Source organism: Sebastes fasciatus, chromosome 22 (assembly GCF_043250625.1).
Source record: "Sebastes fasciatus isolate fSebFas1 chromosome 22, fSebFas1.pri, whole genome shotgun sequence".
NCBI lineage: Eukaryota > Metazoa > Chordata > Actinopteri > Perciformes > Sebastidae > Sebastes > Sebastes fasciatus.
Window position 1 is genome coordinate 17,801,663 of NC_133816.1, and position 27,944 is coordinate 17,829,606.

At 40.9% G+C, this 27,944-nt stretch overlaps 3 protein-coding genes across 11 annotated transcripts; 2 read left to right on the forward strand and 1 right to left on the reverse strand.

Moving 5' to 3' along the window:
* Nucleotides 1-166: 166 nt before the first annotated feature.
* On the reverse strand, nt 167-17,280 carry ufsp1 (UFM1-specific peptidase 1). 6 transcript variants are annotated; one of them, XR_012592307.1, is made up of 3 exons: nt 16,933-17,072; nt 16,531-16,590; nt 15,492-15,523 (listed from the first exon to the last, which is right to left on the reverse strand). XR_012592307.1 is itself a non-coding variant. In XM_074622892.1 (2 exons), exon 2 carries the CDS (start codon nt 832-834, stop codon nt 328-330), a length of 507 nt encoding a protein of 168 aa, XP_074478993.1. In that variant the 5' UTR covers nt 835-914; nt 4,354-4,478; the 3' UTR covers nt 167-327. The 6 variants fall into 6 exon arrangements, 3 of the variants coding, with proteins under 3 accessions (XP_074478993.1, XP_074478991.1, XP_074478992.1); XR_012592308.1 differs by lacking the exon at nt 15,492-15,523 and adding an exon at nt 17,155-17,280 and having other exon boundaries at nt 16,429-16,590; nt 16,933-16,994; XM_074622892.1 differs by lacking the exons at nt 15,492-15,523; nt 16,531-16,590; nt 16,933-17,072 and adding exons at nt 167-914; nt 4,354-4,478.
* Nucleotides 1,938-6,682, forward strand: LOC141760245 (zona pellucida sperm-binding protein 3-like). The gene is made up of 8 exons (XM_074622894.1): nt 1,938-2,292; nt 3,477-3,610; nt 4,132-4,235; nt 4,344-4,521; nt 5,164-5,281; nt 6,039-6,130; nt 6,303-6,397; nt 6,501-6,682. Exons 1-8 carry the CDS (start codon nt 1,945-1,947, stop codon nt 6,587-6,589), a joined length of 1,158 nt encoding a protein of 385 aa, XP_074478995.1. The 5' UTR covers nt 1,938-1,944; the 3' UTR covers nt 6,590-6,682.
* Nucleotides 16,933-27,503, forward strand: epoa (erythropoietin a). Of its 4 annotated transcripts, none has more exons than XM_074622898.1 (6): nt 17,029-17,056; nt 21,232-21,345; nt 23,553-23,683; nt 23,815-23,901; nt 24,728-24,892; nt 25,750-27,503. In XM_074622898.1, the coding sequence occupies exons 1-6, from the start codon at nt 17,044-17,046 to the stop codon at nt 25,900-25,902; spliced, it is 663 nt and encodes a 220-aa protein (XP_074478999.1). In that variant the 5' UTR covers nt 17,029-17,043; the 3' UTR covers nt 25,903-27,503. The 4 variants fall into 4 exon arrangements, with proteins under 4 accessions (XP_074479001.1, XP_074478999.1, XP_074479000.1 ...); XM_074622897.1 differs by lacking the exon at nt 17,029-17,056 and adding an exon at nt 17,333-17,465; XM_074622900.1 differs by lacking the exon at nt 21,232-21,345 and having other exon boundaries at nt 16,933-17,056; nt 25,750-27,499.
* Nucleotides 27,504-27,944: the final 441 nt, after the last annotated feature.

Below are 27,944 nucleotides of genomic sequence, written 5' to 3' on the forward strand. Positions count from 1 at the left end.
TCACTAAAACAATCCAGAGTTTTTGATGACTGACCTTAATTTGCATATTCACAACATGAATTTTGAAAATTCCAAACTAAAGCATTTACTTTTGAAGCTACGGAAGAAACCATTGAGGGAAATACTTAATGCATGTCCAAGAATATAGTAATAATGACAAAAAATGTTTAGTTTGTTCTTCAAATATATTGTAATTATTGATTTCATCCACATGATGGCACTACAGCTCATTTTAAATCATAAATGCAGTGCAAAGTCTGTCCTAATAAGACACTTTATAGCTTATCCTCATATTTAATAATTAATTTGTAAGGTTCGTTGCTTGATTTATGTTCCTTTTTTGGCAGTCTGAGGCATACACAGATTATAAAATGAAGACTGATCCAGAGATGACACTCTTTTCCACGCCACCCACCCCCGCCTCTGCAGCTCTGTCTTCTCCAGCTGACCTCCATAGTAGTGAGGGTCAACGACTAGCAAGTAGCTGCCCTCGTCCCCAGTGCACACCCCTAATATCCCCTTGGAGGAGTTGTCCCTGTCCCCTCCCATCATCACTGGAGATCCATGCTTGTCAAAGTGCTGATAGAGCTCCTCCACTGCAACATGCTCCAGCTCTGCTCCTCCACCTCTAACGTGCACCACTTTGCAGGGAACATCGTAGAAATAGTCGAGGACCAGGGAGGCTTCGAATGTTCCTATCCACTCCCTGGAGCCGGAGCAGGAGTCTGGTTTGTCCCCCATGGTGACCAAGGCTTGCTGGATCTCTGGGAGGCTTGGTGGAGGTCTGCGTTTGACCTCAAGAGGACAGCAGTTATGGCAAAGCCAGGAAGCCATAGTCTGGATGGTGCGGTAGCCACATCCCCAGCCTCTGTCGTCTTGTCCATCACAGCCATAATGGAAGTAGAGGTAGTCTCCTTTAATCAGAGAACATTTCACAGGGTCTGTGAGTGGATAAGGAAGACCGGTGTGGATGCTCTTTAATAAGATATTCTTCATAATCGTGCCCTCTTCAGCTCCACTTCCTCCCCAGTCAATCTCCTCACATCCCCCTGCTTCATTTATATCCATTTTATCCATATTTTGCATTAAATGTGATACATTTGAACTCAAAAATGTTCCCAGCTGTTCATCACATGGACTGTTCATCCGGAAGTCGTCTGGTGTAACTGCAATAACTGTCCCCCTCTGTGCACTTGCGATAATGTTCCGACTGACGATGATGCCTTCAGGAGCTTTTGGACAAATCTGTTTCATTCTTACAAATATAACTTCTTCTTTCTTCTGGACTGGAGTGTGGAGCAGTAGATTGGCAGGAAAAAATAAATAAAATAAATATAGAAAAATAAAATAAAAATAACAATAACAATAAAATAAAAAAATAATAATTATTAATATTAATAACAATAATAATAATACTACTAAAAATGTAATTATCTTCGTTATTCCTGTTGCCCTTAAGTAATTAGCTAGTGTGGAGCAGTAGATTGGCAGGATCATAAATGAATGAATAGATAAATAAATAAATAAATAAATAAAAGAATTAAAAAAAATAATAATAATAAAAATAAAATAAAAATGAATAATTATTAATGATAATAACAATAACAATAATACTACTAATTATTTAATTCTCTCCATTATTCCTGTTGCCCTTAAGTAAGTAATTAGAAGATTGTGTACTTTCTTAGATGTCTTTTCTAGCTTTCTTACGAATATAACTTATCGTTTGAAAGTTAATTTATTTTGGAACATTAAGGAAATAATGTACTTTTTTTTTAACCTGGAAAGTGTCTGATTTACTACTATCATAGTTTATGAAACACTTCATATTATAGGTTCGCCTAGTGAAATAATTATAATTTTTTTCTGGATGTTTTCAGCAGTCTTTGAAGGTCGCATGAATTTAGCACAACACACCTTAATTAACGCACCTAAATTGATTAAATGGGAAAGGAAATGGCGAGCAGGGTAAAGCATACCAGATTCGTCTCGTTATTCGTGGTTTTTCTGTCTGTCTGCTGCGTTTTCTTTGCAGAAAAAAGTGATGTAGGAACTCTGGAAAGAGTCCAAATAAGATGTGGTGAAGTCGAAGTGAGAATAACAGTAAAGCGAGAGTTTTTTAAGGAGAAACGTATTCCGTTCAAACCTGGTAATCTTCGGCTTGGAGCAAACTCAACACAGCAGGAGGAGGAAGAGGAGTCCTGCAGAGCAAAGGGACCTGTGTCTGACTCTGACTCTGAGCTGGTGGTCATCATCTCTGCAGGACTACACGACTGTGGGACAGAGTCCAGTGTAAGAGAAGAGGGGGGTAATAATTAGTGTATATATATATATATATATATATTTATTTTTTTTCCTTTTTTTTTCTTCCTTTTCCTCACAAACAAATAAATAAACAAAGAAAGAGAACTTTAAAAAAAAAAGCCAACATAACTGGGCAAGATCATGTGACTGTCTGTGTGTGTGTATATATATATATATATATATATATATATATATATATATATATATATATATATATATATATATATATATATATCCTTTTTTCTTTGGTCATATAAAAAATATATAGATATTTTTCCTTTTTTTTCTTCCTTTTCCTCATAACATAATAACATAAAATGAAATATGGATAAAACAAAATGGAGAGAAAAATAAATTAAAGAAAGAAAAAATAAATAAATAAATAAAAATAAATAAACAAATAAATAAAGAAAACTTTAAAAAAAAACGCCAACATAACTAGGCAAGATCAATATCATGTGACTGTGTACAGTGTGTGCACTTGAGAGGGGGGGCTGGCTGTCAGTCAGGGTGCAAATTAAATTTTGTCAAGATTAAAAAGAACAAGATAAAATAAAAAGTAAAATAAATATAAATAGGTAGATAGATGGAAGTAAAAGAATGATGGCTAAAAGTTCAGTACACATGGGCGTCCAGGCTGTGGTTAAATAGGGGTGTGTTTGTCCTGCTCCAACATTGGTTAGCTGCTTGTCAATGTCCAGTATTCATGGGAATTCAGGCTCTTTTTAGTGAGCCAGATCATTTGGCTCGGCTCCCAAAGGGCTCTCCGTTTTCCCACTTCTGCCTTTTTATAATTCAGCCATATTTAGTGCTGTTTTGACCTATGATTAGTATGTGTGCACATATATCACTTAAATTATTCAATATAATTATACTAATCCTTATAATTTCACGGACGCCATTAACACAACCTTCAGTCACAATCAGTGCATGGAGTGCCCGTGGCGCGGAGAAGATCATCCTATCATTCTGCCGTGAATTAATAAAAAAAAAGAAAAAGAAAGCAGCTCTCAGACGGGAACCGGCTCCTATCGTTCACTTAAAAGAGCCAGCTCTTTGAGCTGGCTCGTTCGCGACCGACACATCACTAACAGAGACACATTATTCAGAAATATGTCAGACATGAAAGTATTTTTCATTCATGGTTTCATGCATTTCTTTATACCGTCCAGGTTCATGGAGAGTGGCTTGTGTATTCCAACCAGCTGGTACTGTCTCCTGCTGTGGTTCCCACCTCTACTACAGGCAGTGTGATAGTTAAAGGTGCAGCTACTGTCATCATACCTGTCGAGTGTCACTATAAGAGGTAAGGCAAACGTCAAAGTTGATTTATTTGTCACGTAACTTCCGTACTTAAGTTACAGCACTTCCGGTGTTTATTTTAACCCAAACCACAATCTTTTCCCAGAACTAATTAAGTAGTTTTGTTGCCTAAGCCTAACCAAGTTGATCTATTACTAAACCTAACTAAGTAGTTTAATTTTGAAAAGACTGGAGCAGAAATTTAAGCATGCGTCACATGTTGCTGGACATTCGTTAGAAAAATATGTTGTTGAAAGCCGTGCTGAGCGGCACGAAAAAAAAAGGATATTTGTGGCTATGTACACAAATCAAATACATTAAATTTTGTGACTATTTCAGGAACTGCCGTGAGACTGTGTTGCATATTATTGTTTGAATCCTCATGTGTACCTACAGAGTAATTTTCCCTGGTTCAGGTTTCAAATGCTGCATCTTATTTTAGAGGAACAACGTCAAGAGTTGCAGTTAGATGTCATCAACACTTTGTAATTGTATAACCAGTGCCTTATCTTTGTGTGAGCACAGAAAGCAGACAGTGAATGGAGAACCATTAACCCCAACCTGGCTACCCATGACATCCACTATCAGTGCATTTGGCCTTCTGCACTTCTCCCTTCGCACCATGGCAGGTGAAACCACCATCTCATTGAATCTAGACTGGAAGATTTCTCTGACAACAGTTGAATATATGAAATTGGGACTAAAGAGAAAAAAAACATCCATTTGTTCTTATGCAGATGACTGTACCTCTCTACGTAGTTCCTCAGTGTATCAGCAGGGGGAAGCAGTGTTTCTGGAGGCCAGCGTGGACGCCCCGCTGCACCCTCCTCTCGCTCTATATGTCGACTCCTGTGTTGCTACGCTGAAGCCGGACCCTCTCTCCTCGCCAAGCTACAAGTTCATCACCAATCATGGGTCAATCTTTCCCTCTGACTAAAAAAATAATAAGTTACTGTGGTGGCAGTTTCTGTTAAAACAAGACACAAACCAACATAACAACTTGTCTTTCAGTGAATTTAATAAAAAGGCATACATTAATAACTAAAACATCTGCAGATGGACTCACGAGCACAGCCACCTGTTGTGGACTGTGGCAAGTGAGCCCCGAATACAAAGAGTAGTCAGTATTTATACATTTAAAGCATAACACGAAGATAAGTGCAAAGAAGAAAAGAAGAGAAGGATAGAAAGTATATCAATGCGTCAGCACACAGCAGACAACAAGACATAACAAGTATTTCAGCAATCTGTTGTTTGCAGTTACAGAGAACTAAAATGTCAGGTCATCCTATGGTGACAAAGTTGAACATGTGAGGCCCTGAGATTATCTAAAGGTACAGTGTTAAACTGCAGATATGAAAATTGCCATTACATTACTCAATAAAAGAATAGTCATTTGTGGATTGTTCAGTACATAAAACTCAACACAATGCTATTATACAGCACAGTGCTCAAGCCAATAATCAAATGTAAGCTTAAATTGATTGAATGGATACTCACAGCCTACTTAATGCCATTCATGAAATCATTCCAGCATGTGCGTCTCCTCCTTTACAGATGTCTTATGGACAGCGTATTGCCGGGGTCTTCATCTAAATTCCTCCCAAGGGAGCAAGATAACAGACTGTGCTTCAGTGTCCAAGCCTTCCACTTCAACCAGTCGTCTGGGGAACAGGTAACAACACCTCGTTGGGCATTAGCCCGTTCATTAATATCTGAATTTCTAATAACTGTTATTTGAATCATCATTTTAGCATAAAGGGTGTAATCTTTTGCGATTACTTTACCATTATTTCTATTGTATTTAAAGGGTATTGTTCATCAAGCATTTTTAATTGATCAAGGCCTAAAGGTATTTATGATATTGTAGAAATACATACTCTATCAAATGTTTTTTATTAAAGCAGCAGTAGGTAGAATTGGATTTTTTTTTTTTTTTAAAAGTCAGACTAGGCAGCGCTGATCAAATATGAATCAATATTCTGTTACTGTAATGTCTATTTCTCACCTCAAATGTTTTCAGAAACATCTTGTAGTGTACTGTTTAGCTGTAGCCAGCCAGAGCACACTTTCTCATTTTGCAGCCAAACAGTACACTACAAGATGTTTTTGAAAACATTTAAGGTGAGAAATAGGCATTACAGTAACAGAATATTGATTCATATTTGATCAGCGCTGCCTAGTTTGACCGTTTGGTCGGAGTTTGCAAGTGATTGACAGCTGCCACCATTGAATGAACAGCCAATAGGAACGCTCTCTCTGAAATTACCTGCGATTGGCCAAAGTCTTCCGTCACGGGCTAGATTTTTTAAACCCTGAAAACAGCTATGAGGAGGTGCAGAAGTCTAGTTTTCTCTCAGAGCACTTGAATTACAATATGCTTAAAGGTTATTATTGATTTTCTTTCCAATCATTGGCTTTCTTTCTTCTAGATGTTCATCAGCTGCCACATCAGGGCCACTCTGAAACAAAACTTACACAACCACCTTGATAAAGCCTGCTTCTTCCACAGGCCCACATTCAGGTTTGGCTACCAAGCTGTTTGTGACCTTCAGTTGTTAAATCAGTTCATCATGATTTGATGTTATGTGTGATTTTTAAGTATCGGCTTATAACATCCACTGATGACAAGTGCATTTTATTATCTGGGGCGTCACGGCGGAGGTGTTTTATCGGGATGTTTCTTTGTCATTCAGCTGGCGGGCCACAGAAGGAGACAATGCTCTGTGTGGATGCTGTGACTCTGATGACTGCTTTAGACAGACTGGACACACAGCTCAACCAGATACAGGTTGCTCAGCCCTTTACAAACAAATGCAACCTACACAACTTTGGAGGTTTTTTAAAACACAATTACATGTTCACTAAGCCAGTTGTATGTGTGTTTTTGACAGAAAAGAAGCATGAGGCGGACACAACAGTTGGGCCACTTCTCACCCTGCCACGCTCCCATTGGATAGGCCGTCTGTCAGTCCATCGCTAAAGAGCAATTACAATTAGGTGGGTATGACTGTCGAGACTAAAACCGGGGGAGTACGGGGACAGGAGCAATAAAGAATCTGTCTTTTTCACATGACTCCACATGAAATTTGGAATTCTTGGCTCTACTGATTTATACTTCTACAAAACCCATTTAAAGCTCCTACAAGTGGGATTTATGTTTTGATTACTTTGAACCCTGGAGGCCTGTTGCAGCAGTATTTTACTACAGCCATCACAAAAGCTCCCACACACACACACACACACCACTGCTGACTACAGACAGAACATGTTGGCAGAAGAGATGATAATGTAAACTGAGTAATAGACTTGAATACATTTATGTAAGGAGTTATTTTCCTCTCTGGCAAAAGATATGTTCATATCGGACAGGTGAATAAATAAATGACACTACCTAATTTAGTCACTCTAAACTTTAATAATTCCAGGTACAGTATGCATGTAGTATAACACTTCTATGCTGTATATCAGCGCAGTGCTAGACAGTCGGTCATGCATACTTCAAGGAAGTTGTACCTGATCTCAGGAGAAACAAACATAACAACACGGACCAATTTTCACCGTGATTGTTTCATTACTTTACATTATACAATAATCATTAATTTGTGTATGTTGAAGTTAATATTCTACATATACAGTAGGGGTTTTAACCTATTTTTCCTCAAAACGTTTACACGTCTTTGAGATGAGGACAGAAATCCTGTTTATAAATGCACGTCTCGTCTTTTCATCACGACTGAAGAATGGGTAGTTTTTCACTCAGCCATGAAAATTCACAGCCACGAAAACAAACCCGTGAGGAATTTCCACAAAGACGCCGAAGAACTACAATGGAACCTAAAATATCTCGGAGGCAACAAGCGCACTAGAATAAACAGACATCTGAGTAAGAATGGGACGGCTACGCAGCCATGTACTGTATGTGCTTTACATCCCCTGTCTGCAGTAGAAACAGTCGTCTGGTCCCGTGAGAGGAAATGTGACAGACTACATGGGAAACCTGGTGGATTTCACAGGGTAGTGTCTTATGCCATGACATCAGGACTACAGTACTTCTTGATCTGTTTCCCTGAAAATAAGCGACTGTATTAATGTAAATAATTCCATTTTAAAGAGGATCTTTTCAGGGCCTAGAATATGCTGGCCAGTCTCTAATCCAAAATTGGTTTCTTAAAATTGCTCCACAGATCAGCAAAGAATGTAATTCTCTTGTAAAGCAAGAATTTTGTGAATGGAATAGTTGAAACTGACAGGGCGATGCCGCACCCCGACGCGCACGCCTGAAGGGGTTTCTTTCACAACAATGACCCGCTAGCTGTACATTATCCCGCTTATAACACGGCTACTTACTTAAGAAATCAATAATTTAACACAAAAATGGTCCGCCAGAGTCCGACGTCAGAACTGCGCCCATAGCAATAGTCTGCTATACATAGCAACGGTCTGCTATAAAGAAATAACAGACCATAGAATGTCGTGATTGACCAATCAGAATCGAGTATTCAACAAAGCCGTGTAATAATGTCAGGATATAGCGACCATGAAATCACAATATGTACAATAGAGGGATACGTTTCTTGTCACTGTGGACGCCTATAGTGACTTTGTTTAAATCATATTTGCTCCAATTCTACCCACTGCAGCTTTAATTTATTGCATATCAATTAAGATTATCCCACACATTTCAAATTATGTTTGGTTACTGTTTTAGATTAATTGTGTGCATCCGATCTGAAGCGTTGGTTATAATGTGACCACACTCGCTCTGCATGCAGATAAAACCAGGTATACCAATTATGGTTTAAGCCACCCAGATTCAGTACTATAGTGTTCTGGCAGCCGTGCCAATTGAAAGTGGCCAACTGAGATGGTTATTAATAAATCGTATTTTAAGGCATTGGACTAGTTTACCTACCCCTTTCACCTCTTGTATCAGTTATGTGCTCTCCTGTGTTGTTATATCAAATGTTGTGGACTAATGTGTTTCGCTTGAGTATGTGACGCTGGTGTTGGTCTTGGCATGGGACATCAGGTAATGTTTGTTTGTCTCCCTTAGTTGGAGCCTCTCAACACAGACGGGGAACTCCTAAGGTTGCCGAGGTCTATTCTTTATTTGTGGGACGAGCCGCTTTTGCACGGGAGAGACTACTGGCCTCAGCTGCATTACTATCCCTCGCAAACTGATCCAGTGTGCAAGAGAGATCTTGCTCTGATAGCGCTATGGCTGCGCTACGAGATCCCCTTCATATTTCAAAAAAAGGGGTTGACTTTTGCAGTCACTTTGGACAAGATTAACATTTCTTAGGATGCAAACACAGCTTGAACGTTTAACTACATAGGGACAGATTGGTTTGCAAACTCTGGTGCAGTACACCAGAGTAACCCTGGAGTTTGGGGTTTCTGTTTATCACCATTTTGACCATTGTTTAGGTTCAGAATTTTTTTTTTTTTATGGTTATATTTAGGGACTCAAAACACTTGGTTAAAGATCAGGAATGATCAGGGTCTTGTTTAAATATTGAAACAACTAAATGTGACTTGATGTCGGAACGATGGGGGAGAGTGGCACCAAAAGGACGACCCAGACAGGATCAGTTCAGTGATTTATTGAGTAGGTATACATAGACTTACTAGCAGGCAGGCAGGCAGGCAGCCAAAGGCAGGCAGATTTGACAGGCTGGGAGCATGCAAAGAGTCCAAATTAGGCTGTAGGTCAGGCAGGCAGGTACCAGTGGCTCAAAATCAATGGACAGAGAAGCACATTGCAACTGTCTGAATTGACAGAAGAACAAAGGATCTGGGCCGGTATATATGGAGAGTAGCTGAGTAGGGAATGAGGTGCAGGTGTGTAAATGTTCAGAGTAGCTCAGTTGACTGCAGAGCAGATGAGGGAAGTGGGGACAGGTGTGTAGATGGATGATGCAGGCAGGTGATGGGGAAAGGAGGGAAAGTCAGAGGGCATCTGGTGGATGGATAGAAATATGACAATGAAGGGGCCTGAAGAATAGGGAATGTGGCTGCAGAGGAGGGACAGAGAGACTGTGACACCGCGAGAGACATGCAGTGTTTAACATTTAAACCAGGATCTCTCCTTAACCTTAACCAAAGTGCTTTTGTTGCCTAACTCTAACAACAAGAGGCACTCATGATGGATGCGAATGCCTGTCTCCGGTGTCAAAGTCCTGGGTTTGGATGCCTACCATCCACCCCAACCAACGTACCTACTTCCTTCACTTAGAAAAACACTGCCACTCTACATAATCATTGGAAAAAGGATGCCTTTCTTCTCACACATGACACTTAATTTGTCACAATCGTTGCCTTGACCAACAAGTCTGGCCGCCATGTGGCCAGGTAAATATTGTCGGATATCACAAGATCCTGCAAGAAATGCGGGATTACACGAAAATTCATCTTGTCAGGCTTCAAGTAATGCATTTGTGTCCGAACCACAGTGGATCGGACCAATCAGCAACCTGTGAGGAGCTACTGGCAGCTACGGGCGTGGTTTAGGTGTGTGAAAACCCATATCACCTGCCAAGTTAAGTGCCTGCTCTTTTCCAAACAGTTTCCAATGACTGCTTCTCAGATGTTTCTGTGTAACAAACCATCTGGCGCGTCAGGTTGACGTAAATGCACCTGGCCCCAACATATTGCTTTGCTGGCACTGGGATTACTCACCTCTCAGGTGTGTGCTTGCCCGAGGTTTTGCTTCAAGAGTGGTCCACAGCGTCCCTATTCTGGGCAGAGGTCCCAACAGTTTTCTTGAGCAATTGATAAGCGTCTGAGATCAGGTTACCATGCACATTCCTACAAGGTACACAAGAATTCAAAATCCTCAAAGGTAGGAGGGAGACATGTAGCTACATCATTGTAACAGGAAGCATTAGTGTGTGTGGCACTGGTGGACTCAGTGTCACATGTTTGAAAGAAACGCTGCAAAGGTGCCCTCTTGGATGCCTCTATGGTAGATAAAACATGATTAAGTGCCCCCGAGGGTGCCCTTCCAGTAGAGACAATGAGATATAGTGCCCTCTAGGGTGCCCCTCCAGCAGAGAAAACATGATAAAGTGCCCTCTAGGGTGCCCTTCCAGTGGAGAAAATGAGCTAAAATGCCATCCAGGGTGCCCTTGCAGTGGAGAAAACATGATGAAGTTCCCTCTTGGATGCCCCTATGGCAGATGAAGCATGACAAAATGCCCTTTAGGGTGACCTTCCAGTGGAGAAAACATGATGAAGGGACCTCATGGATGCCCCTACAGTTGATAAAACATGATAAAGGGCCCTATAGGGTGCCGTTCCAGTGGAGAAAACATGATGCAGTGCCATATAGGCTGCCATACATGCTAGAAAAAGTTCTACGTGCTGGTGCCCCACCGTATGCAGCTGGTGCCCCTTTCATTTTTTTTTTAGTCCACCACTGGTGTGTGGTCTTCACTTAAACAAAAACTCTGAATTGATAACATGACCACAGAATAAAACCAGGACTGTTAGTTTTATTAAAATCAATTGTACTGCCTAAATGTAGTGGACACTCAGAGATTAGTATGGTGAGAGATAACCTACCTATTGGGAATATGTACCTTCACAGTGCAGCCAGGCAGTTGTGTGGAGCTGATGCAGTAAGAGAAAAACATAAGGTGGGTTAGATATATGCCATTTTAGTTGGATGATAAACAAGACTTGGTTGCATTGGAATATACAGTATTCATTGACTTATTTTGGTGCAAATGGAGAATAAGTAAGATCAAGGCACAAGAGAGATGTTGAGCCCAGAATAATGCAAGCATTGGCTGTAAATTTCCAAAGCACACATATATAGAGTAATCAGATTATCACTTAATGTTCAACAATTGTCCTATTGTGTGACGGGCTTATGTTGCCAGTAAGTTGTTGAACATGAATGTGTAAATAACACATCCAGACAAACTTCGAGAAAGTCGGAATCAATGTGTGCACATCTAGGGAGACAATCTTTGTGCTAAATATTTATACCGACATGCATGACAGTGCAGAATACAAGTGAAGGTGAAAGGTTGTGTTGGAATGTCAAACCGGTAGTCTTAAACATCACGAGCCGTACAACAGTCAGGGCCAGCAAGTCAGGGAAATAACAGACAGGGCAGCCAAAAGTGGGCGGGTTGGGGGGGGAGTGTGAACTGGAAATGACAAGTGATGAGAGGCCCATTGGATAACAGAAGGTGTGAGGCTAGGGGCAGCTAGGTCAGCTATAATACCACACAAGTCAGCTGAGCAACAGGGACAATACCAGATACCAAGATACAAGAACAAAACTTGATGATACAGCCAGATGATTGCGTGATGGATAAATGGTACTGTATTTAAGGCAGGTATGGTTCAAGGGCAATGGCTTAAAATGAGCTAGAAAATGTAAAGGATGTCTAAGCAATGAGATTTGAAGTAAGAATTCAGAGAAAAGTTATCAAGCAGTTGTTTCCAATTTTTCCAATTGTGTACTCTTGTATTCTACCTATTTAGGTGATCCCTTGACTTTGTCTCTAGCACCACCAGCAGGCTGACATCTATTGAATGGACTGCCAGGAAATTTGGTTCAGATATCCGTGGTGCCAACAGGTTGACATTTGTGATTTGGCGTGAAATGTCTCAACAAGTATTTGATGGATTTCCTTGAAAGTTGGTACAGGCATTTCCCCGTTAGGAGGATTTGTAACTTTTGTCGTACCTTAGCTTTTGCTGTGGTGCCATGATTAGATCAAAATTTTGATTTGTCCATATCTTTGGTTTACAAAACTCTGTTGTACAGGTTTTAACTGCTGATTAGCATATATTATCATGCTAACGTGCCGAACGATTATACCTAAACACCAGCATGTTGGCATCGTGTCAAATTACAGCCAGAGCTGCTAGCATGGCTGTAGACTCTGTAGACATGAACGCACACTTCAGTGCTCAAGACGTCAAGTGTGGGTACTGGGGCTGACCCTTAAGCCTTGGTTATTCCGCAAGGACGGTTGCATAAACATGAGCTGACGTGGACTTGTGATGAGGAAACGTTTGGAACTTTTGTACTCCGTGAAGGTTTCTCCTTACAACAAACCGATATTGTCAAAGCTCCTCAAAGTTCTCCATTTTCTCCGCTCATCCGCATTCGGATCCGCATAGTTAGAAAAATTGATATACACGAACAGTTGAAAACCTGCTGCACGAAACCCCCGCGAAGGGCTGTGTCTGATGGTGTGACGTCACTTTGGCCGAGCGGACACTCACGACCCTCACGGATGCGGCAAGCCTAAATCATGCTTAAGTCTTGTTGACCCATTTTAGCCGGGGAAGTGGAAACACATATCTCTACATTCTTCAGGAATAGTTGCAGGACAGATGGTCTACACAGTTACACACCTGTTGTCTTTTTTTTTTTTTTTTTGCAACTGCGGCGTTGTGTTGTTAGCCAGCAATTAGCTCCACTGGAGTATTTAGGGGGTCAAATGCTTTACTCATGGGCCAAATGTCAGCACTTGCGCATGGAGAAACTCCAGTGATAAGGTCCTGGAATGTTTTCCGCACTTGTGGCCGTCACCATGGAATCACAATATGTTCAATAGAGGGATACGTTTCTTGTCACTGTGGACGCCTGCAAGCTGAAACAATAACTTCCGACCTCGTCAGTGGCTACTGTCTTGACTCCTGCCTTGGCTCCTGTGTCTCTCACAGACAGTCCCCCCATTCTTTTATGTCAGCTTCCTGTCTTGTGTCGCGCCAGAGGAGTAGACCTTGCTGGCTGCGAGCCCAAAACCTGAATGAGAAAGCAAAAAACAAACACAAACACACACACACACACACACACTTCAACGTAACAGCTGTGCACTTTCACTGTCTTCTATATAGTACGATAAAGCCCCTCTCTCCTTACTGTATGTTGTTTGCATCACCCCGGACCCTGGCCGTCAGGGAAAGATCATTTGGGTTCATTACCAACTTTACATCACCTCTCATCCTAAATTCAATAACGGTGTCCCATCCCAACCAAGGAGTCATTGTGACTGGACCCCCCTGCCCCCGCACTCCCCACACATCCCTCGCCTCCCACTCCAATCCCCATGTCCTGGTCACGGAGCATGGCTCACAGCACGTACCTCGTCTCCCTCGCCTCTCTCTCTCTCATGTTGGCTCAGACATAAGCAAACAGCCCTTTAAGCAAACAGTGCAACAATTTGTCAACATTGCCTTCAGCTAAGCACAGCGGCGACCATATAGTATTAAAGCTGACTCATATCAGAAGGAGTAATATGTAAACTTATCAAAGAATGTCTATCACTCATGAGTAGAATATTTAAGACATATTAAGATACCCGAAAGACAATAAATGCAATCCACTTTGTGCATCACATTTTTTTTTTTTTTTGGCATCATAATTTTGAAAAGGGAAGTACAGAAAATCCCGAAATATTAGAGATCTAATTATTAATATATCAAATACAATAGAATATTCTTTTTGTAATTCAAATATTTTCAGTAATTGTCTATTTTTTTACCATTTTATTTAAGTACACGCTTGTTTACACAAGCATGTGTGCGTGTGCCGTACATGCACCTTACATGGGCTTGTGAAATAGTAAGCATTCAAGTGTGTGAGCTTGGTAGCTTTTATCAGTGTTTCCAAATATTCACTTGACATTGCATGTTTGCTACTGATAATGCATATGTAAACATTCATTTACTTCCCGTCTGTCTGATGCAAACGCCTCATGTATAGCTCCTGGAAGAAACCTCCTTCCTCCATGACACACAGAGGGCACTTCCAGGAAATCTTCTATATGTTTCCTTTTCTCTGGCTCCAAGGGGACTGCGAAGGGTCAGGGTGAGGACATGGGGCATAAACATACCTGCTTGAAGTGCAGATAATAGACTTGCTGTATGATATCACATCCGCACTGAACTGACGAATAGTCTTAATTAAGAAATAGAGAAAAGTATTCCCAGAATGCCACCATGGATGAACTCCAACGTTGGTGCTGTACATGGACTAATTCCTTGAAATAGCCTGCATATTCCTGTGGCATATACTTTGTTCTGATGATGCATACAGTAGATAAGTCATTGCTACTCTACGTACCTGGGTAAGGGTCAGTGACATTTTGTTCATTGAAATTTCTTTTTTTACCTAACACAGAATTTCACAAGAGGGGGTGGGAAGTGTTTGAATTAATTTAATTAAAATTGCATTCTTGCAATGGAACCTTGTATTAAAGCTGAATGTGTTTCAATACAGTTGAAGTTGTCTACTGGCCACCAGGTCAGGCATCCACTAGATCAGCGGTTCTCAACCAGGGGTCCTTGAGAGAGTTCCAGGGGGTCCTCGGAAAGATGGGGAATAGTATATTTTCACTATTTAATTCACTATAGAAGTGAGCCCACTGTGGGTAAGAGCCATAAAAGTGACTATTCTGATCATAGGTTTCACATCTCCTTAACTGTAGAAGTCTAACAACCAAAATATTTTCAGATGGAGGTGCCTGAAGCAAAATCTTATCAAATGGGGGTCATAATGTGTACCAATTTAGGGGTCCTTGACACAAAAAAAGGTTGAGAACCACTGCACTAGATGTTGTCAGAGGACATCTTACATTATGCAGGCTTAATTTCCTTCTTAACATTGGCCAGAGGGACAATTCAGCTCATGTGCCAATACACTGTATATCAAGCATGATTGATAATGACTGGGACGTACCAGAGGAAGCCATGGGAGGGAAGTGCACTCAACATCTCCGTAATGACCCCACTGATGTGCGGAACCTGGAAAGTGAAAATCAAATTTAAAAAAAATCCAGTTTACAAAAATCTGTCTGAAAATCTGATTTGAAAACACACACTTTGCAGTAATCTTTGTAGTTTAACCATTCAAACACAGAGCGTTTTCACATCCTGTCTGCACCTCCTCAATGCCATTTCCAAACGTTACCAAAAAACGCTTCCGCAACGGTGCTGTCGGTCGGGACCGCGTTATCAACTGTAAACGCCGTATGAGTGTAGTGCAGAGTGGCGGCTGTGAGCTAGCCAATGGGGCACGCTCACATGCACTAAAAGCATGCACGGACAATCTGGCTATGTCAACAAAGCACGGAGAAGCTCTGATTACAACACACACAGAGAGAGAGCAACTTCATTCTCTGCTCAGGTAGACATTACTCCTCTATATCTTTACATAGCAAATAGTTGTTTGATGCTATTATAATCCTCTAGATATCGTATAGAGAACCTTTAACCGAAATAGTCCTATAAAGTAGTAAATATGAACTGTTATGACTTACATTACATTAAACGCATACAAGGAACTTCTGACTTCACACACAAAACAGCACAAACTGTCTCTGTCAGCTTGATGCACATAACAAGGTGCAGGCTTCAATCAAGCACAGTTAAGAGTACTGTCCAATTCCCTGCTCCCTCAAGCAATGAGGTCACTCACTGACTTCGGCTTCCTAGCATTATGATAAGGTTGACTAGTCGAGATCAGTTTGTATTTGAGTGTTACCCCTCTTGCCATCCCTTAGTCTCCATTCCCTCATCCTTATTTCTACCACACCTGTGTCTAAGAGTTATACAGGCTTGTCAACACATCTGTGTAGTTTAACATGCTTTTCCCTTAATTACAACACACAGTCACATCTACTTTATAATAGCATGTGCTATTAACTAATCTATCTTGCCCTGAGGAAAGAAAAATGACCTTGAAACGCATGAACATCTGGGTGAAGACCTTCAGGTGGAAGTTTTGGATGATCACCAGCTGGATGAAGATGTGTGACACTGTGGGAAAAGGGGAGAAAGGGGGGTTTAATGTTATACCTGTGCAAAGAGCAACTAACATATACATGCTTATACACATTTTTCATCTCAAAGTCAAATTTCAGATTGTAAAAAAAAGTTAAATTTATGTCAAACCTTGATTTTTGTGAGGCATCATATGGCCACTGAATGAGTCCTGGCATGTGACACCAGTGGCTATATTAAAAACGTAATGCTTTTGTTACTAAATAGCCCATTTGAGACCTAATTTCAATGTTTACACAATCAGTGTTTTTATATGAAATGGACTGCTGTAATGACTGTTTCTAAAAAAACATCCAAACAATGGATGGGAAGGAGACATTATTTACTTATTATTAAGCCAAAAATTTTATAAACAGGGATAGCCTATTATTTGGATAACAATGAAAGAAAACATCTTTTGCCTTAATGGGAGGAGGTAGTTTAGATTGTCATAGAAAACAATGCAACTTCATTTTTCAAAGTCATCAATATAAAAAAAAAAATCAAACAGGATCAGTTTTAAGAAACACCTACCGGATAAGTGCAGGAGATCCACAAAAGAGCTTCGTTTCCAATTAGCAGGGCAATAGACGGACCTATGGGCCAAACCATGAGGACCATGTGAGGGGCTATGCGGACACCAACATGGAGCTTCCCAGTGAGTTATACACAGGATTTTTTTTTCTTTAGTAGATAATCTATTTTCAGGCTTTACGCAAAGGCACGGCTGCATGGGTTGATGTTTTAATCGCTCACCGTGGTGCGTAAAAAGGCGCGCACGTTGTCGCTATAGGGGAGGTAAATAAAAGGTTTTGCAAAAAGCACAGCGGTGATGCAAAGTGTGGTAGGTGACTGCTCTCTCCAGCAAGCAGCACACATGTTTTAGTTTAGACACGGACCTGCATGCAGGTCGGAGCGCTGCTGCTGCTGGGACCAGCGCACTGGGGTCCTTGTTGGATTTGAATAGTGTAATTTGAGCTCGTAAAGGTTGGGCATATATATTTAAACACACAATGTTTCTAAAAGATGCGGCACCTGTTTGCGAATGTTGCAGAAAACGAGTAGAGGTAAGAAGCGCTACTTTGTGTGCATTCCATTGTGTTGCTGCAAACGTGTTCTAGAATACTGAGCATATAGAACTGATTTTTATATGCTCAGTATTCTAGAACACCTTTGTTATATGCTCAGTATTCTAGAACACGTTTTTTATATGCTCAGTATTCTAGAACACGTTTGTTATATGCTCAGTATTCTAGAACACGTTTGTTATATGCTCAGTATTCTAGAACACGTTTGTCAAGTATCACTGTTAAGAATTTCCCAGTAAAATAACAGTAAAGAAGTGATGGCAGCAGGGTTGCTCTTTATGTTACTGTAAAATTAAAATTATTATACTGTCGCTGAAATTTACAGCTTTGTACTGTTAATGAAAAATACAGTTTGAACTGGTTGTTTTATTTAATAATTTCACAGTATTTTACAGTTAATTTACTGTTTAAAGATACATTATATAGCCACCTTTCTTTTACATTATCTTACTGATTTGTTTTAATGCACTATTTAGGTTGTATTTTAATTTTTTTTGCCTAGATGAATAGACTTAGCAGGTTACAGACATAGGAATAGTCACACTAAATACAATTAAACTCACTTGTTAGGAAAAAGGCTATAATAGACTTGTTGACACTTTTCCCAAAAAGGTCTATCTCTAGCTGGCTACAAGCACAGAATGAAAACCATAACATGTGAGTGAAGAACAATAAAGCTAATTCACTGATTTTACAGTCATGTACAATGTACAAGCCTCACATGAGCAGATCAGGTCCCAGAATTAAAAAAATACTGCATGAAACTGTTACTGATACTTTAGACAGTTGTAAAGTGCTGTTTTTTTAAGAATGCATTATAGTTCAGTTAAAAAACGGCCTATGAGCGTAATTTAACAGGTTTTCTTTTGTATTAACAGTAAAGCACTGTTTTTAGCAATACCAGGTTAATACTGTTGAAATCCTGCTGTAAATTAACAGCAATTGTTTACAGTGTAGCGCATTCAGTATTTACAATACTGAATCTTGAGATTATATACAGCCTCTCTGGAGGTCTGGGTTTCTGTGAAAGCTGTCCTCTGATTTGTGCCAAACTCCACTTCCATGTTCTAAGTCCTGTTTCTGCACGCTCAATGTTTGTATTTATTCACCACAGTTCATGGGAATGAATTGTGTAAAGCCACTTCCTAGAAAGCCGCTGTACATTAGGCTCTACTGCTGAACTATAATCCTCTCAATAGCTATTAATCCCTTAAACTATAAAGCTCAATCACTTCCAAATGGAGCCAAGTTACTGTCAGGTGATGGACATTTAACAAAGCTAATAATGTGTGGCATAGACACTATTCAGTCTAAAAAAATAATAACTTTTTAAAGCTTCTGATGAATCATCCTGTTAAACCTGGAATTTACAGATTTAAGCAAGGCACTAAATCTGCTGGAGTTGCTGGTTTGATTCCCCCTCTAAAGATGCATCATTTCCTGTTACTGTAAGCCGATGCAGATACAGCGGTCTCCTGAGGAGCTGCTGAGCACTGATGACCACTTTCTTTTTTTGTCTTTCTCACTCAGTCATGATTCTCTAGCATGACACAGCAGACTGAGACTAAGGGCTCTGAATGCCAAAGCTGAATCTGCAGTTTTTTGGCGCGGTCGTCACATACCGGTGTCAGCAGAAAAGAGCAAAAGGTTATCAAAGGATGTCAGCTATAAGGGATTCCAGCGAAGCCGGACAGGAAATGATGTCACACCTGTGTCATCTGATAGCTACTTATTTACAACCCTGCACTTTGTCATGGGGGAGACCCATTCAGAAATAGAAAGGAGGTGGCAAAGCATTACCATCCCATACCTGAGATGCACTTTAAATAGCATCTCCCTGTCAGAACTCTGTGACATTTAACCATCAGTTCCACATTCGGTTCAAATTGCTGAGCTCTTTCTGTGCACCTGCTAGATATGAATTTGTTAAAATAGCACAGGCACCGGCTCACTTGAGCATCCGGCCATCTTCCCACAGCCTCTGTCACATACCTGGAGTGAAGCTTGCCATTATCCAAAGCACTGCCACTTGTGGACTACTGCGTCCGATTTAAAATAGCAACATGGTTTTGGCAGCTGATCGTGACAGACTAAGGTGTTGACTTTGGAGTTTGAATGCAGAGAGGGAGAGAGTGCGTGTGCGTACACACTTTAGATTGATGCATTCTCACGTAGGCAGCGGCGGAGGTGAAAAGGCCAGCGATAATCCTCAAGCTGAGTCACACACACTTATTTAAAGTGGCTGCGTTTTGGAAAGCGACAAACATCAGAGTGTATGGGAAGGAGGCCATTGGTTTATCTGTGCAGACGTCACTTCACCTCTGAAACTGCTATATGAGTCGGTACATGTTAAAGGTTATTTAAGCGTCATAAGTATGCCTGGGACCGCATTGTAGATCATAATGTGATGATAAGAGGGACCGCCAGGGCTTGTATAAACTTAAAGTATCATAGGAGGGTCTGAAAAAGACCATATGCACGAAGATTTAAAGTTTGTGATTTACTTTGAAGTGGACAAATGTCTGCTAGTGAATTTACTAGTGTCTGAGTAAAGTGGAGCAGCCACTTAACAGCCAACAGGACGGAAACAAGCCCAGCAGTAGGATTTATTCCCTGTGTCAAATACTGTACTTTGTAATTAGTCCCATTCAGTATTCATTCCCTACTGTACCATGCTTACAGCGTGTACCCATTGAGTAGGGTTGATTAAAATACTTAATCGAGATTAATCACATGATTGTCCATAGTTAATCGTGATTAATCACATGTTTTTTATCGGTTCAAAATGAACCTTAAAGGGAGATTTGTCAAGTATTTAATACTCTTATCAACAGGGCAGTGGGTAAATATGCTGCTTTATGAAAATGTATGTATATATTTATTATTGGAAATCAATTAACAACACAAAACATTTAGCATAAAAAACATGGGTGCCCTCCAGTAAAGAAAATGGTATAAAGTGCCCTCTTGGATGCCCACTTGGTAGATAAAACATGATAAATTGCCCTCGAGATGCAGTGCCTACCTAAAAATCGCAAGTTGCGTTAATTCCTTAAGGAAATTAGTGGCGTTAAAACAAATTTGTGCGTTTTTATCACGTTAACTTTGACAGCCCTAATTATGAGTAAATAATAATTTCCAATGAGCCTATGCATGACTCTGAAAATGCACATCCATAAGTACTGGTGAATGTTTCATTTAATTTATGTGCGTGTATCGGTGTATGTGTGTGTTCATATTTACTAGATTGCAAGTCTGCAGGGATTATATATGCTTACTCAGGGGAACAGAGAGCAAGCAGCAATTCTGTTACTAATGCACACATTAGTGACGTTGTGGGACACTGTGCATAACTACCACTACGTACTGTACATACAATTTACAGAAGGTTTCTGTGAAACATGGGATTGTTACGCATCAGATTTATCCAAGATCTAAGTTTTCTAGACACAGACTGATTCTGTGTCATCGACAGTGATCCATGACGCTAGAGGAAAGAGGGCATTGAGGTTAAGCTGATTATACAAGCACCACTACTAATGTACTGCTAGTATGTTCCTAATGTTATCTCTTATTATCCCCTCAGTGGTAGCAAACCCGCAATATTAGAGTCAACTTTTGTGCCATTCAGATCAATTTGTTCTAGTTATCTGGGAGTCTGGGAATTTAATCTGGCTTGTATGTGACCTGTCTGCCTGGGAAGATCTTCTGTATTTTCTATCATCCTTCTGCGTCACACATCCAGGCTGCTGTGAAAGAGCGCATTCAGCATGTGGCACAGAGGAACGAGGCTGGGTGCCCCACATGACCCACAACAGTAGAACCACTCTCATTGCCAAGTGGACCCTTGGAGTTCAGAGTATGCTGCGCTAAGGGATAAACAAGGAAACAGCAATTTCTGCATTGTCATGATATGTGCAGGTTTCTGTTCATAATCGAGGATATCACATGGTTTCTTAGGTGTCATATGCAAGTATGAAACAAAATGAATGAGCTACTGCTGAATCATGCTGACTTCACATGAAGTCTGTAATCTGTATTTCTATACTGGCAAGTCTATAATGTCTCATAACTACTGTAATGTTTATGAAAGACTGATCCCTGAGCAGCTAATTTATCCAGAGCCCTGCAATACATGCAAGCAAAGGCAGAGTTGCAACTCAAAGGGTATTGTTTTGCAACTGACCTCTGACCGCACAGTGAGGCGAACAGAAACAGGGATTCTATTAAGAAGATCAATAATCTGCAACTAGTGCTGTCAATCGATTAAAATAGTTAAATCGCAAATTAATCACACATTTTGTATCTGTTCAAAATGTACCTTAAAGGGAGATTTGTTGAGTATTCAACACTCTTATCAACATTGGAGTTGGCAAATATACTTGCTTTATGCAAATGTATGTATATATTTATTATTGTAAATCAATTAACAACACAAAACAATGACAAATATTGTCCAGAAACCCTCACAGGTACTGCATTTAGCATAAAACATATGCTCAAATCATAACATGGTAAACTGCAGCCCAACAGGCAACAACAGCTGTCAGTGTGTCAGTGTGCTGACTTGACTATGACTTGCCCCAAACTGCATGTGATTATCATAAAGTGGGCATGTCTGTAAAGGGGAGACTCGTGGGTACCCACAGAACCCATTTTCATTCACATATCTTGAGGTCAGAGGTCACGGGACCCCTTTGAAAATGGCCATGACAGTTTTTCCTTGCCAAAATTGAGCGCAAGTTTGGAGCGTTATTTGACATGCTAGTATGACATGGTTGGTACCATAGGTCACTAGTTTCATATGATGCCAGTATCTAAACTATAGCTTTAAAACTGAGCCTGCTTCAACCTAAAAATCTCTAACTTTGACAGCCCTTACTGCAGCATTAATATATGTATGTTCACATACATACTTATCAGCTAAACTCTGGATCTGAATAGGTCATTAGCCCTGAAGGTCAGACCTTACGTAAGATGCATGAAAAAGTCACCAGATGTATTTTCACGTATATATATAACCATGAAATACCTCGACTGACGTAACCAGAGGAGGGCAATGGGTCGAGGTATTACAAAGGACGCAGTTGTTCCTAAAGTCTTGTGGTGTTGTTATATTTATAATGTGGGAAAAAAAAGAGAACAAATGAGAAGTGGATTGCTTTGTATTGTTCCCTGTCAAATATGTTATCATGTGGAAATGAGCGCAATGGATGAAATCAAATGAATCATTTATGTTTTTTTTATAATGGTGATGGTTCATTTCTGATGGTGAGCTGGTCATGAACAGGTTTATCCCTGCAGGAATATGTCCTTAAAACATGTCTGTCACCTGTCACAGGGGTAATTGGTTTAATTCCCCTCAGTAGTTTTAACTGAGATGGCTTTTACCAGGTTAATAATCTCACATGGTCCAGGTGTACAGTATAGCTGGCCTGTGTATAACTGCATGAATCAGAAAATATTAGTATTGACTTAGACTTAGACTACCTCTGTTCTGCTTCATCTTCTATAACATGTCCCATTTGCTTTACTGTGTGAACCTTAAACTTGGTGTCTGGGTATACACACACAACTTTAGAAACTGCAATTTTGTGAAAAGGTTTGTGACAGTTCTTGGATTTCTGCATAAATCTCAATATAATAGGTGCTCTCAGACTGAACTAACAGGTACAAACAAGCCATCACAGTTTGATTAAAGCCTGATCATCATAACGTATCGCAAGATTCCTGCCAATACACAGCCCCTCGTCAACTGACAGTCATGCAGATAAGTGAAACACAAAGAATACAACCAGTTTCACTATTAACTTTTCATAAGAGTGGTTGTTCTGCAAATCATATGAACTATCTTGCTTCCTCATATTACACTACGTCAGTCTATTACCATGATTTAGATCCTTTAGACAAAGGTTAGTCCTCATAAATAGATACAGTCCAAAGGGGTCCCAAAGTGTGTCTCACAGCTGCTGCTTACTTGCTCCCTAGAGCAAATCAGCTTGTTTTCATTCGGTTTTGATGTTCCGCAGCCTTTGATTGACTGTATTCGCGTATCTGTTATGGCAGGACTGCTTGCCTTGCTGTTGATGGTGTTGGAGTGGACCCGGCCAGGCCTACCGTCCCCGCTGAGGCCCATCTGTGACCTGAGGGTCCTGAACCATTTCATTAAGGAAGCACGAGACGCAGAAGTCGCTATGGTGAGAAGAAAATGTATGGTGAAGCTTGCTGCAGAGATAGTGTGGTCCTGGATTCACCCATACTGAATGTTTATGTACCATTGGATAAAAGTACCCTAAGCACTAACATTGTTCCTTTCTTGTTTTCTTAGAAGTCATGTAGAGAAGGATGTAGCCTGTCAGAGTCTGTCACTGTTCCCCAAACCACAGTCGACTTTGATGTCTGGGAGAGGAAAAATGTAAGTAACCATTGAAAACAGTTGAATGTTAAAACAGACAATGGACTCGGGGCGCAGCGGAGAATGCCCCTATGATAGATAAAACCTGATAAAGTGCCCTCTAGGGTGCCCTTCCAGTGGAGAAAATGAGATGCAGTGCACTAATGGGTGCCCTTAAATGGAGAAAATGTGATAAAATGCCCTCTAGAGTGCCCTTCCAGTGGAGAAAACGAGATAAAGTGCCCTTTAGAGGGCCCTTCCAGTGGAGAAAATGTGATAAAATGCCCTCTAGAGTGCCCTTCCAGTGGAGAAAACGAGATAAAGTGCCCTCTAGGGTTCCCTCCAGCAGAGAAAACGGCATAAAGTGCCCTCTAGGATGCCCCTGTGGTAGATATAACATGATAAAGTGCCCTCTAGAGTGTCCTTCTAGTTGAGAAAAGGAGATACAATGCACAAATGGGTGCCCTTAAATGGAGAAAAAGTGACAAAATGCCCTCTAGGGTGCCCTTCCAGTGGATAAAACAAGATAAAGTGCCCTCTAGAGTGCCCTCCAGTAGAGAAAACTACAGGCTAGAAAACTTTCTGCGTACTGGTGCCCCAACGCATGCAGCTGGTGCGCTTTTTATTTTTTCCACCCCTGCCCCTCAGACAGCCTGAGTCCACCACTGCGTAGAATCATACTTCTTGGATGTTTCTAGATGTCATTTTCTGTGTTTCAATAAGTTTTTTGGGGACCTGGAACTCTGGTTAATTTCTAATGAGAGAGCTGATTACCTGCTTCCTTTGTTCCGTATCGCTTTCATAATGAGACTCTTAAACTCTTGCCCTCTCTATTTTTTTTGGCAAGGGATTAGAGCAAGCCCGGGAGGTGCAGTCTGGCTTATGGCTCTTACAACAGGCTCTCAGCTTGCTACGGACCTCAGTCACCAACACAGCACTGCACAGCCACATAGACAACTCCATCAGAAACCTGCTCAGCATCAATGCTGTGCTGCGTAGCCTCAACATCCAGGTGAGTTACAGCAGTTACAAATACAAAAACAGCAGCAGCTCTGTTTACAGGGAGCCATTTGTCAATTTAATGGTATGAAAACAGCCTACTGTGACGTCACCCATTGGTTTGTGGACTGCCATTTTTTAAGCTTCGAGTTCGGCATTTCGGCTGTCTCCATCTTGTTTTTTTGCAACCAGAAGTGACCCGAGAGGGAGGAGCTCAGTACGACCGAACTTTGACATTTTTAGGTGACCAAAAAGATTATAATTAACTTTCATGGACTGAAAACACACTGTGAAAGGGTTAAAGTTTTAACATGAAAACACGGACAACTCTTAGACCAGACAACGCCGTGGTAGCGACCTGTCAATCACAAGGTAGCCCCGCCCTAAAGCATCCCCTGCTTTATGGTCTATTTGACTCTAAATGGGACCATAATTTACTAAATGAACATCATGCTGTATTGAAGAAGACTTGAAACTAGCGATTGAGACCATAAACTCATGTTTACAATGTTTACTGAGGTAATAAATCAAGTGAGAAGTAGGCTCATTTTCTCATAGACTTCTATACAATCAGACTTCTTTTTTGCAACCAGAGGAGTCGCCCCCTGCTGGCTGTTAGAAAGAATGCAGGTCTAAGGCACTTGCGCTATTGGCTTCACTTCCCAGTCCCGGAGGTTGTCCACTATTTACAAACTAAATGCCATGAAACTTGTCAATCAGATGCAAATATCTATACTCCTACAGGCGGATATGTAACATGTTGTAGCACATGCTTTTGAGATTTCGTTGAAAGAGGAGAAACACTACAAAAAAAAGATACATCTTCCAAGTTAAGACGAGAGCAACATGTTGCTTTGTATTGTCTTTCAGGAATATACCCCACCGGCAAGTGCAGCGGGGCTTGAGGGAACATGGAGGGTGTCCTCGGCAACAGATTTGCTCCAAGTCCACGTCAACTTCCTGCGAGGCAAAGTGCGCCTCCTTCTGTCGGATGCACAGGCTTGTCAGCCAGATGTCAGCTGATCAGCTGATCTCCCTATACTCCACGCGGAGCTAATTTGTGTTTCTGAAAGGCAAGAGGAGGGACTTGACACTGTTGACCTGCACGCTGGGTGCTGGAAACAGTGTGGGGAAAGAGAGAACGATGCAGCCATCCTCACATACGGGGGAGGAAGCTGGAAGGAGAGGACAGTCCCAGCTGGGCTTTGGACAGACAGGAGACGATTGCACCTTGGAATGTAGATGTGAAACGTGGACATGGTGAAGCACACACTGACCAAAATGAGGCCCGTGGGACGCACTGCTCCAATCGCTGTTCTACTGGCACTCTCTTGCACTTTGTGTGTGGATGTACTTCTGTGTGTGTGTGACTGCAAGTTTAAATCTGTACGTAGCTTGCATGTGTGTCAGTGAGTTTGACCCTTACACTCAACTCTTTAGAGTGAATTGTGGAGAAAGTATTGATTGCACCTGGAAACTGGAGGACTGTGAGGTTGCGACAGGGCGTCCAAAAAACGAATGAGGCCTCATCCCACAAGCCTTTAACATTTTTTCAACTATGCCTCACAAACATTAGTCTCTTCTCTTAGATTTTTCAATGACTATTTTTATATATTTTGTAAAAGTTGTGCGATTACTATTTATACAGATTTTATACTTTTAAGCTCCAGTCTTAGTATTTTTTAGTGTCGGATCTTTAAGATTTTAGTTGAGCTCTCGTTGCCGTGTTCTCTTGTGTAACACTGAACACATTTACAAAGCTGTTTGTTGGCATCATTTGCAATGGCACTCTTCCTTTTTATACATACTGTATGTACTATGTACCCGACTAGCTGGTAGTTTCACATTACATGTTCCTTCCAACTACCAGAATGGACTATATAAAGTCAGTTCGCAGTGAACGAGGGAGCAAGAGGTCAGTGAGGAGGGTTACATGAGAACTGTGAAGCTGTTTTGTCATTATCTGTGTTTTTGTTGCTGCGTAACCAACACTCAGCCGGTCTCCACACACTGATAGTCAGACTGCACGGAAAAACGCTGTTTGGCTTTTACAATTAACTTCCTGCGAGGCTTTAATTGCAAATAGTTTTCCAGAATCTGACGTTAACGCTGTCTCCTCCCTCCCTCTATTGTTCGTCATCATGCAGCAGGCAGGCAATTAGTTAGTCCTGGGAACTCGAGGCTTTCTATAGAATGGATGCTCAACTCCTCCAGACCGGTTAAGTGTCCTTCCTTGTTTTTTTCCGTATTTTTAAATTGTGTTGTGCGAGTGCAAGATGTTTTTAAGGATGTTTGTACATGTTTTCTTTCCTGTTATTTGTTTGTTGTTTTGTCCCATCACTGTATCATTTGCTATTTAAATACAAAATATTATTCTTGGATAAAGAAAGGATAGATGGAAACACAACAAGGGGAAGTCTGTCCATTTCATTCATTTGCTTTGTCTTGAGGGTCAGCGGAGTTAACGAGCAAGCTTCTGTAGTTCAGAGGCTGAGAACAAGCTGCTATTGGTCTTAAAGCGGCAGTAGGCAGAAGAGTTTTGACATCATTGGGCAAAAATTCCATAATAACCTTTCAGCATATTGTAATGAGAGAAAATTAGACTTCTGCACCTCCTCATGGCTGTTTTCAGGCTTTAAAAAACCTAGCCCGTGAAGGGAGACTTTGACCAATCACAGGTCATTTCATTGAGAGAGCATTCCTATTGGCTGTTCATTCAACGGAGGCAGCTGTCAATCACTCGCAAACTCCGATCAAACGGTAAAACTAGGCCGCGCTGATCAAATATGAATTAATATTCTGTTACTGTAATGCCTATTTCTCGCCTCAAATGTTTTCAGAAACACTATTTGCTCCGGCTGCTGGGCGGTGCTTGGTATTTCCTCAACTGATCTCAACATGGCTGCCGGGTCACACACTTTCTCATTTTACAGCTAAACAATACACTGAAAGATGTTTCTGAAAACATTTGAGGCGAGAAATAGGCATTACAGTAACAGAATATTGATTCATATTTGATCAGCGCTGACTAGTTTGACCGTTTGATCTAAGTTCGCGAGTGATTG

Coding starts and splice junctions, on each gene's coding strand:
- ufsp1 (XM_074622890.1), bottom strand. CDS start 1,254: ATGAAACAGATTTGTCCAAAAGCTCCTGAAGGCATCATCGTCAGTCGG.
- LOC141760245 (XM_074622894.1), top strand. CDS start 1,945: ATGGGAAAGGAAATGGCGAGCAGGGTAAAGCATACCAGATTCGTCTCG. Junction 4,236..4,343: donor CTCCCTTCGCACCATGGCAG/GTGAAACCACCA, acceptor GTTCTTATGCAG/ATGACTGTACCTCTCTACGT. Junction 5,282..6,038: donor ACCAGTCGTCTGGGGAACAG/GTAACAACACCT, acceptor TCTTTCTTCTAG/ATGTTCATCAGCTGCCACAT.
- epoa (XM_074622897.1), top strand. CDS start 17,444: ATGTTGCAGAAAACGAGTAGAG. Junction 17,466..21,231: donor GTTGCAGAAAACGAGTAGAG/GTAAGAAGCGCT, acceptor TCACACATCCAG/GCTGCTGTGAAAGAGCGCAT. Junction 21,346..23,552: donor GTGGACCCTTGGAGTTCAGA/GTATGCTGCGCT, acceptor CTGTTATGGCAG/GACTGCTTGCCTTGCTGTTG.